This window comes from Nicotiana tabacum, chromosome 3 (genome assembly GCF_000715075.1).
Source record: "Nicotiana tabacum cultivar K326 chromosome 3, ASM71507v2, whole genome shotgun sequence".
In the NCBI taxonomy this organism is placed as follows: Eukaryota; Viridiplantae; Streptophyta; class Magnoliopsida; order Solanales; family Solanaceae; genus Nicotiana; species Nicotiana tabacum.
In genome coordinates, this window is record NC_134082.1 from 61,992,216 (window position 1) to 62,004,126 (window position 11,911).

At 38.7% G+C, this 11,911-nt stretch overlaps 1 protein-coding gene across 1 annotated transcript; it reads right to left on the bottom strand.

The window, feature by feature from the left end:
- Positions 1 to 4,777: 4,777 nt before the first annotated feature.
- On the bottom strand, positions 4,778 to 5,533 carry LOC142176385 (uncharacterized). The gene has a single exon (XM_075243891.1). It carries the CDS (start codon positions 5,531 to 5,533, stop codon positions 4,778 to 4,780), a length of 756 nt encoding a protein of 251 aa, XP_075099992.1.
- Positions 5,534 to 11,911: the final 6,378 nt, after the last annotated feature.

Genomic DNA, 11,911 nt, shown 5'->3' on the forward strand with positions numbered 1-11,911 from the left:
ATAAATTGATTTAAAAAGTACAATCATATATAATAGTTAAATATAAAATGTGACAGAAGAAATAATATATATTTTTGCACATAGTTGATGTTTCTTAGGGAAGGATAAAATGAAAGATTTAAGAGCACTTATAAGTTCCCTCAAATTCCATTCCCCTTTTGCACAAGTAATTTTAAAATTTTGCCTTGAAATTCGAGATGAATTTGCAATCCAAACTCAAGTGCAAACAAATGTTCAAGGATCAACATATTGATTCCTCTTTATATGATTAAGAAATTTAATGATGTTTTGTAGAGCATTAGAAAAAGTAGAGGTCCAAAGAGCTGGTGCACCCCATTGGTTTGCCAAAATAAAATCTAGAGATAGCACCACAAAGATAAAATCTTTAGGGCTCGTTTGGTAAGAGGGAAAAGGGACAATTAATTCCGAAATTAAATTTGAGATAAGTTTATTCCATGTTTGATTGGGATAAAATCGTGATATAGCTAATCTCATGATTAGTTATCCCGGGTTTGTAGTGTTTTTTCCCATGAAAGGGTGGGACAACTAATCCCAAAATAATTAATTCTGAGATAATTAATCATGAGATAACTTATTTCTCAACCAAACGACCCCTTAGAGATTCACCAAAAAGATAAAATCTAATGAAATGAATGGAATATCTAAAATGGGATCAAAGGAGGACTGAAGATAGTCCCCACTAACTGAGTAAGAGCATGTTTGGCCAAGCTGCTAAAAATTACTTATTTTGAAAAGAGCTTTTCAAAAAAAAATACTTTTAAGGGTTGTGGTTTGTAATTGACCAATTCATTTGAGAAGTGCTTTTTTGCAATATTTGATAAACAAATTGTGTTTGATCAATCTTTTCAAAAAGTATTTTTGAGCTTCAAATTGCGAAATGTTCAGTATACAATTAGTATTATTTGAAAGAGAGGAATAAATTTAAATATTTATTATAAGAGAATTCAATTAATTTTTTATTTTTATTTAATTAGAATATAAAAGATAAAGTAAAAATATATATTAAAATTTTAATCAATATAAAAATATAGTTATCAAAAGCAATAATAATAATAGATATCTAGTATTACTTATTGTTTGCGTGATGATTCAAATATATCAAAATACAATCATTCAATATAATTTAAAAACTGCTTCATAAGTCATATCTAAAAGAAGTGATCTATTTTTACTAAAGATACTATTTCAAAGAAAAATAGGAGAAAAAGAATAAATATACGATAAAAATAAAATAAATAAATAAATAAATAAGAAAAAAGGGACAATAGAAAAAAAATGGTCACAACATGTATGATAAAGAAATACGAAAGTGAAGAATCTACAGAAAGAGAAGTAATAACAACAACTAGCAAAATAAGATAACCAAGCAAAGTAAACAACATGTAATAATAATATCTAAGAATGGAAAATACGAGAATGACACTAATACTATAAGTAAGGAAAAGAGATATCGATATGAAAAATAAAAATGCTCGACTACTAACTAACCAGCTACCTTAATCCTCGACCTCAACACCCTCCTATCGAGGATCGTGTCCTCGGTAAGCTGAAGATATGTCATGTCCTGCATGATTACCTCCCCATAGTACTTCTTCGACCTATCTCTACCTCTCCTTGTATTCACCATAGCCAACCCTCGTACCTCCTCACTAGAGTATATGTACATCTCCTCTTCACATGTCCAAACCATCTCAATCTCACTTCCCTCATCTTGTCCTCTACACAAGCCACTCCCTCCTTGTCTCGAATATTTTTTTCTTAATCATATCTCTCTTTGTATGCTCACACATCCATCTCAGCATCCTCATTTCCGCTGCTTTTATCTTCAACATCTTGACTGGCCAAAATTTCATCCATAAGATATAGTCGGTCTGACAACCTCTTTGTAAAACTTATCTTCAAGTCTTGGTGGTACATTCTTGTCATATAAGATGTTGGACGCGAGCCTCCATTTTATCCATCCTGTTTAAACACGATGTGTGATATCCTCGTTGATCTCTCTATTATCTTGGATAATATATCCAAGATACTTAAAACCTTTTCTCTTGGGGATGACTTGTGTATTCAGTCTCACTTCAACATCTACCTCCTAAGTCACGTCACTGAACTTGTACTCCAAGTATTCTATTTTAGTCATGCTCAACCTGAAACTGTTAGACTCCAGGGTATGCCTCCAAACATCTAGCCTCGCTTTCACACAGTCTCGCATCTTGTCAATCAACACTATATCATCTTCAAATAATATGTATCGCGGCACCTCCCCTTGGATGTGCCGCGTCAACTCATCCATCACCAATGCAAATAAGAACGGTCTGAGAGCTAATATCTGATGCGACCCCATTACAACTAGAAAGTGTTATGAGTCTCTTCCTACTGTCCTCACTGGCGTCTTGGCTCTGTCTTACATGTTAATAATCGCCCTAGTATAAGAGAAAGGTACACCTCTAGCCTCCAAATATCTCTACATAACCTCCTTTAGGACTTTATCATATGCTTTTTCTAGGTCGATGAATGCCATATGTAGGTCCCTTTTTCATATCCCTATATTGTTTCCACCAATCTCTTCACGAGAGGAATAGCTTATGTAGTTGATTATCCCGGCATGAATCCGGACTGGTTCTCAAAAATAGATACACTCTTCATCACCCTTATCTCCACTACCCTCTTCCAAATCTTTGTAGTGTGACTTAATAGTTTGATATCCCTATAGTTATTTTAATTTTGAATATTACCCTTGTTATTATACAATAAAATCATTGTACTTCATATCTATTTCTCGTGCACTTTTGCAGTCCTAAAAATGACATTAAACAACCTCGTAAGCCACTCCAAACTTGTCTTACATGCGCTCTTTCAAAATTTCACAAGTATCTCGTCAGGACCGGTCGCTCTTCCCCTGATCATCTTACGTATAGCCCCTCAACCTTCAATACCTTAACACGCCTACAATATCCATAATTGCGACTTTGAGCATGTAATTTTTGCCTTATTTAAAGTTTCTCCTAGAAATAACTTTAATTAGTAATTTAGTTGTCTTTGATTTTATAGGATTTTTAGGACAACAATAACAACAACCCAATAAAATCTCACTAGTAGGGTCTGGGAGAGTAGTGTGTATGCAGACCTTACCCTTACGAGGCGTAGAGAGGTTGTTCCCAAAAGACCTTCGGCTTAAGAAGATGAAAAGAGGCAATACATTAGTATCATAGAAGAAAATAACACCATCACAAAAACCAGGAAATAGCTGAAAAGAAAAACAATAACCAGTATATAAAGCCCAACACTAAGAGGAATGAAAGAGTAATGAAAACTCAACCCTAACACTAGCAGTCTAAGACTAAATCCTAATAGACTAGCCTCACTCTGGAGTGCTATAGAAATATGCTCAACTACCTCTTAACTTACAAACTTAATGCTCGACCTCCATAACTTCCTGTCTAGAGCCATGTCCTCGGTAATTTAAAGCCACGCCATGTCCTGCCTGATCATCTCTCCCCAATACTTCTTTGACTGCCCTCTACCTCCTTGTGCCCACCAAAGCCAACCACTTACACCTCCTCACCGGGGCATTTAGGCTTCTCCTTTGAACGTGCCTGAACCATCGAAGCCTAGTTTGTCATCTATGGGGGCCACGCCTACCTTCACCCGTATATGTTCATTCCTAATCTTATTCATCTTAGTGTGCCCGCACATCCACTTCAATATCCTTATCTTTGCTACTTTCATCTTCTGGATATGTGAGTTTTTAACTAACTAATACTCAGCCCTATACAACATGGTCGGTCTAACCATCGCTTTATAAAACTTACCTTTGAGTATCGATGGAACTTTCTTGTCACAGAGGACTCTAAATGCTAACCTCCACTTCATCCATCCCACCCCTATATGGTGAGTCACATTCTCGTCGATCTCCCCATTCCTCTAAATAATCGACCCAAGATACTTGAAACTACCCCTTTTGGGTATGACCTGAGAGTCAAGCCTCACGTCCAATCCTGTTTCCGTCGGCTCAATGTTGAACTTGCACTTTAGGTATTCTGTCTTAGTCCTGCTCAACTTGAAACCCTTAGACTCAATGGCATGTTTCCAAACCTATAGCCTTTTGTTGATGTCGCCTCGCGTCTCATCAATCATAACTATGTCGTTAGCAAATAACATACACCATGGTACCTCCCCTTGAATATGGTATGTCAGTGCATCCATCATCAGGACAAATAGGAATGGGCTGAGCGCAGACCCTTGGTGCAACACTATAACAACCGAAAAATGCTCTAAGTCTCCTCCCCATGTGCTAACCTGAGTCTTATTTCCATCATACATGTCCTTAATCACCCTAATGTAAGCAACCGTCACACCTTTTGCCTCCAGGCATCTTCATAGCACCTCCCTAGGAACCTTGTCATACGCTTTCTCCAAATCAATAAACACTATGTGCAGATCCTTCTTCCTATCCCTGTACTGCTCCACCAACTTCCTAATAAGGTGGATAGCTTCCATTGTAGAATTCCCCGGCATGAACCCGAATTGGTTGTCTGAAATAGAAATTGTCCTCATCATCCTCACTTCTACCACCCTCTCCCAAACTTTCATTGTATGACTCAGTAATTTGATACCCCTATAGTTGTTACAACTCTGGATGTCGCCTTTGTTCTTGTACAACGGAACCACCGTACTCTACCTCCATCATCCTAGTCGTCTTGAAAATAACATTGAATAGCCCAGTCAACCACTCCAAACTTGCTCTACCTACACACCTTCAAAATTCAACCGGAATATCGTCTGGCCCTGTAGCTCTGCCCTTACTCATCTTACGCATAGCCTCTACAACCTCATCTACCTTAATGCGCCTATAATACCTATTCACGGTGACTCTCGAAAATTTACGGAGCACAATATCCAGATCCCTTTCCTCATTCAGAAGTTTATGAAAGTAGGTCTGCCATCTCTGCTTAATCTGGTCCTCCCCCATCAAAACTCTACCATCCTCGTCTTTAATGCACCTCACTTGGTCTAGATCCCGAGACTTCCTTTCTCTCGCCTTAGCCAGCCGGAATAACATTTTATCCCCACTATTGTCCACATATTCTTCATACATATGAGCAAAAGCTGCAGTCTTAGCCTCCGTGACCACCAGCTTCGTCTCCTTCCTAGCTACCTTATACTTCTCACTGTTTTCTCTTCTCTCCTCCTCGTTGGTGCTCCCTACTAACTTCAGGTACACTGCCTTTTTCGTTTCCACTTTACCTTGGACCACTTTATTCCACCGCCAATTGCCTTTGTGGTGACCAAAGCAGCCCGACGAGACCCCTAACACCTCTCTCGCTGCCTTGCTAATATAGTCTGCCATCGTCGACCACATAAAGCTCATGCCCCTACTATTCTTCCAGGCTCCCATGGCTGATAACCTCCCTTCCAACTCCTGAGCTTTATCCTTAGAAAAGGCACCATATCTGATCCTTGAACGACCTCGTACAAACCTCTTCTTCCTCCTTATCTTAGTACCAATCTCCATCATCAAAAGCCTACGTCATGAGGGTCTCACCCGTGATAACCTTGCAATCATTGCACAACTCTTTGTCACATCCCTAAGGAGGAGATACTTTGTAATGTTGGTTGTTTTGAGTGTTGTAGCCATGTTCCCTTATTTACTTCTTATTTTATGCTTAGTTTTTGTTATGTGACTTGCCGGGGTGGTTGGTTTGGTTTCGGGGACGTTTCAAAATGAATTGGGACACTTAGTGCCAAGGTTGAAACTCTAATTTAAAGAGTTGACCCAATATTAACTTAGGTGTAAATGGCCCCAAAATGCAGTTTTGATGATTTTGATAGCTCTATAGTGTGATTTTTGACTTAGGAGTGTGTCTATATAGTGATTTAGAGGTCCGTAGTTGATTTTGGCTTGAATTGGTGAAAGTTGGAAAAATGAAAGTTTGGAAAGTTGAGAAGTTTCACCGAGAGTTAAATTTATGGTTACTGGGCTCAAATTTTGGTTCTAGAATTTGGAATAGGTATGTTATGTCATTTATGACTTGTGTGCAAAATTTGAGGTCAATCAAAAATGATTTGATAGGTTTCGACATCGAATGTAGAAGTTAGAAGTTCATAAGTTCATTAGGCTTGAATTGGGGTGTGATTCGTGTTTTTGATGTTGTTTGATGTGATTTGAGTCTTTGGTTAAGTTTGTATCGTATTTTGGGACTTATTGGTATGTTCGGTTGATGTCCTGGGGGCCTCGGGTGGATTTCGGATAGTTAATGGATTGGAATAGGACTTTGAAGATTGCTGAAGTCTGTTGATGTTATGTGTTCCGGTTTCCTTCTATGCGATCGCGAGGATAGGTCCGCAATCGTGAAGGGTCTTTGAGGGATGTTGAATTTTTCCTCTTCGCGTCTGCATAGTAGGTACACGATCGCAGAAGTTGAGAAACTTGTGCTTTGTGAACGCGTACAAGACTACAAAGAAGTGAGGCAGCTGGGGTCACGCGAAGTTGTTCTTCGCGATCGCATGAAGATGGTCACGATCGCGTATGTCTGTGAATCGTGTTCGCGTGGAGTTATACGCATTTTTGAAGGCCATTTTGGAGGAAGCTTTGTTTTGTTCTTCGCGAGCGCAAGGGACTTTCCACGATTGCAAAGAGGAATTACTAGGCATCAGTGTTAAATACCAAAATCGAAGGTTTGAACCCATTTTTCATATTTTGAGTTAGAGACCTCAGATTTGGGCGATTCTTGAAGGGATTCAAGGAGTTGATTGGGTTAAGTGATTCTAACTCGGATTTGGTTAATATACATGAATATATCATTGATTTCATCATTTAATTAGTGTTTTCAGATGAAAAATTAGGAAAAATTGTAGAAACTTCATAGGGTTTAATTTGAGAAATTGAAGGTCGAGTTGTGATCGAATTTGAGTAATTTTGATATGGTTGGACTCGTGGTTGAATGAGTATTCGAATTTTGTTAATTTTGTCAGATTTCGAGTCATGGGATCGGGGTTGACTTTTGAGTTGACTTTTTGACTTTTGATTAAGGTCGTATCTTTATTAATTGGAATCAATTCCTATGTCTTTGTTGATAGTATTACATTATTTTTGGCTAGATTCAATCCTTCTGGAGGCCGATACGTATGGGAAGTGCTTCCTAGCATAGTGAATTGATTTGCTTGAGGTAAGTGTCTTATTTAAACTCGGTTGAGGCACTAGTTTCCTAAATTGTTGTGCTCGCTGCTTGCTATTGCATGTGCACATGCATAGGGATGAACTCATGTGCAGGAACAAGAGTCATTTATTCATGTCCAGGTTGTGCTAGGGCTCTTATGAGCCGAGAATTGACTGTTAAGCTTTAAGCTATGATGTTCCTCGTATTTGCAACATTTTTGTGTGAACTATTGAGCCATGTTTGAGATTGCATAGAGGTTTAAACCCTGAACGAACTTGATAAATGCTTTTCAGTGATGAAATTGCCGATTTGAGCTCTGATAGCACACTTTGCACATGCCTACACTTTATCATGTCATTATACCAGTCCAGGAGTATGAGAATCTTATTTCATTCATCATATACATGTATACTTGTTTAATTGCCCATGTATGATATATTTGGACTAGAGTCATGTGACCATGCCAGGCGTATTATGTTATTGGCATATGAGTTGTCCATGTGGATCCAAATATTGACATTATTGGCACGTGAGTTATCCGTGCAACACGTGAGTTATTAGTGCTGGTTCTATTATTAGCACGTGAGTTGTCCATCCAGCACGTGAGTTGTCCGTGCAACACGTGAGTTGTCCATGCAGTATGTGGATACGGATCCATCCCCCCTAGGGTCATCCTCTCATGTTTCTATCTTGATGGTGTACACGTGGTTATCGAGAATATTGATTAGTGGTTCAGAACGAATATGGATAGTTGAGAGAATCCGACCAGTGTTGTGTGGAATTTGCATTTCCTTGATCATTTATCTGATTTAGTTGTTTTCCTTCTCTACATGCCATGCTATTATCTGAGAAGAATATTTGAGAAACTGTATACACGCACACACAGATGTTCTTCTCATGAAACATGATGAGTCAGTGTTTAAATATTGTCCAGTGTTGTTTTAAAAGCTGGAACTACATAGGGATAGCTAGTATCATTAATAATTTAAGCTTATCTTACCTTGCCTTATTTATTTTTGACACTTATTGAGTTGGTTGTACTCATACTACACTCTGCACTTCACGTATAGATCAAGGTGCTTCCGGACACGGAGGTTGCTAGTATTGGAGTTTATTTAGTTCAGAGACTATCGAGGTAGTTGCCTTGGCGTCTGCAGAACTTGAATCTCCTCCTTTCTCTTTTAGTTTCATTTATACTGTTCTACTTTCCTAGACAATATTTTTCACCAGTCTGACCATTGTTATTGTATAGATGCTCATGTACTTAGTGATACCCAGATTTTGGGGGATTCTGTATTGATTTGCGATATTTTCTTCAAGTTATTATGAGATTTTATTTACTTAAGGATGCTTGTTATTTGTGAGTTGTCAGCTTGCCTAGTATCGCGATTGTTACGTCCAGCATTTTCGTATGTTAAAGTTTCGTCTTCAGTTAATCGACATAGACTCAGGATGAGATTATCTTAAGGTCAACGTATTTATGTTATTTATAACAAGCGATAAGTAAGTGCCCTGAAGGATAATGGGTAAACAAATCAAGGAAAATGTGTTTCATTGAAGGTTGTCGATTTGGGATAAAATACGATCCGAGCCATAATACCTGATACTTATGGACTAGTACCATACAAGGTACCACATGACCACGATAATATGATGTATAAAGCGTATTAAAAATGAGTCGAATTTTAAGTAATGTGAGACAATTCTTAATTATGTAGGTAATTTATTAATTACCGTGTAACATGACATTCCTTAATTACCTAATAAGTGGATAAAGATTAACTTTCCCCACCCCACCCTCACGTGGTAGTAAGCCACCACTAATACATATGACTAAGTAGTCATATGATCTTAGATGGCAAACTAATGTAAAAACATTACATATTCATTCCCAAGACTTTAGGTGGCAAAACTAATGTTAGCCATTTCACAAAAGCTTTCAACAAAACTTTATTTCCCATTTCTTGAATACAAAGACACCTTACTTTCTTTATACTTTGTAAACAATCAAAACATTAGAATTCTTACAATCAAGAAAATGTTAGCCATTAATGGATAGCTAAAAAGCACTACAACCAGACGTTACACTCAAGTTTTCAACAAATTTCTTACGCAAATTATTAGCTCCTTAGCAATGAAAGTTTTTGAAGTTCTAAAGGAGTACGATGTAATCTTTATCAAGAATATCACACGAATATTTCCCTACTCCAGGTATGATAAGGCCATCCCTTCTTTTTCTTGGCATGATCTATACGACACAAACGAAACGAATATATGCATAACTTCCATAAATTACTCTATTCTAGAAATGCTAGAGATGTGTATATTCTTATTCTCCCATAAGTCTTATTCTATCGTCTGTTCATAGGTCTCAGAAAAATACGTATTTGATAAAGTTTATCCGAAAGGCATATTGAGCTTTATGGCATTCCGAGAAAATTTTATTAACATATTTTCATTCATTTCATTCATTTATACATGTACATTGACCCATGACCAGATGGTGTTATATATGCATATTTATATGTATATGGGATATGGGAAAAGGTTATGGAGTTATATACGCACCAACACCTGATCAGTTGGTATATGTTGATGATGTTGCCCACAGTGGACTAGATGATATGACAGGATGTCCTCAGAGGCTTGATGATGTTATGTACACCTACACCTATGCATGATACGACATTTATATGCACGTGCATGACATTATAAATGTTTCGAAATTTACAAAGTTATTCAGATTTTTCACATGGATCTCTTTATTTCATGTTTCATCTATGTCTTTTATGTACTAATTTTCAAGCCTTACATACTCAGTACATTATTCGTACTGATGCCCTATTTCTTGGGGCTTGTGTTTCATACCCGCAGGTGCAGGTAGGCAAGTTGACGATCCCCTTTCTTAGGATCCTTAATCAGCGAGAGTTGGCGTGCTCTACTTGATCCGGAGCTGCTTTTAATTTTGGTACGACATGCTTGTGTATGTATATATATACCACATATATGGGTATGACGTGGCTCAATCCCATCTTTGTACAGTTGTGTTTCTATTAGAGGTATGTACATAGATATGTATAGTTGGATAGCATGTGGCCTTATCGACTTTCAGTTTTGGGTATATAGTTGTCTATAGCAGCCTTGTCGGTTCACCCACTGTATTCCGCATGTATATGTACATATGCCTTTTGGCATGTTTCCTTCATGTATGCTATTCTCGTAATTCAGCAGGTATCATTCAGGTTTATATGTTAGATGCATGCTTAAGGATGTTCGACATGCAGGATTTGGGCACCAGTCGCGGTCTATCGTATTGGTTCGTGACAAAAGTGGTATCAGAGCAGTTCTGTCCTAGGATTGTCTACAGACCGTATCTAGTAGAGTCTTGTTTATGGGTATGTTGTGCACCATACTTATAAAAGGAGGCTATAGGACATATAGAATGTTATCCTCTCTTCTTATCTTAGATCGTGCAATATAAGAATTCATGTTCCTAACGATCTGTTATATTTTCAGTGATGCCTCCAAAGACTACAACCACCTAGAAGGGAAAGTCTGTGGCTGGTGAGACTACTAGTCGAGCGCCACGAGTTACCAGGGCTCGGAGAGAGTCTCATAGTGAGATTCCATCTCAGACTTCACATACCCCGCTCTCTCCAGAAGAGCTCCGAGGGGCACCAGCTCCAGCGTCTGCCCTTGTGCATTTAGCCCCTCAGCCAAATGCACCAGGTTAGGAGATGAGAGATGCTATTCAGCTATTAACTCGATTAGTAGCCACACAAATGTCAGTGCGAGGGTTTGGTCATGAAGATAGGGCCATCAGTGCGAGGGTTCGTGATTTAATTAATATGGACCTTCCGGTATTCACTAGAGTAGATCCAAACGAGGACCCTCAGGTACTTTTCGATAGGATGCAGAGGACTTTGAGGGTAATGAAGACCACTGCGACTGAGTCAGTTGAACTAGCTTCCTATAGACCTCAAGATGTTGCTGTTAATTGGTACGAGTCTTGGAAATTTTCCAGAGGTGAGGATGCCCCTCCAGCAGTATGACAAGAGTTTACAGAAGCTTTTCTTTGTCATTATCTGCCACCAAAACTTAGACGAACCAGAGTTGATAGGTTCTTGACCCTTCGAAAGGGTAACGAGTGTTCGGGTGTACAGTCTTCAATTTGATTCATTGGCTGGGTATGCTCCCACTATTGTATCTCAGATGAAGGATTGGGTTCACCGGTTCGTGATGGAATTAGAGCTGCATTTGCTTAACAATTATATGTCGGTCTCACTTCAACAAGACATGGATATTTCTCGTATTCAGGCATATGCTCAGGGTGTAGAGGAGCGTAAGTAAAAATAGAGGGCCGATCATGAGCATGATAGGGTCCATAATAAGAGAGCGAGGTCTTTGGGTCCTTTTGGTGAATTTCAAGGTGGTCAGAGGCAACAATACACGAGGTATCCAGCCTAGCCATCGGCTATTGCACCCCCTCAGTTAGGCGGTAAGAGATTTGATTGTTCCACATATTTAGGGCCTGGTCAGAATTCCAGGGCCTCAGGATCTCAGTATAGGGTAGAGTTAAGTCAGATGAGGTCGCCCTTGCCATAATGTGCTCAATATGGTAAGCAGCATGCCGGACAGTGCCGTATGGGATTGGGTATTTGTTATACTTGTGGTTATCCGGGCCACATTATAAGGAATTGTCTGAAGAGAGGTGAGGAGAGCATAGATCAGCC

Coding starts and splice junctions, on each gene's coding strand:
- LOC142176385 (XM_075243891.1), bottom strand. CDS start 5,533: ATGGAGATTGGTACTAAGATAAGGAGGAAGAAGAGGTTTGTACGAGGT.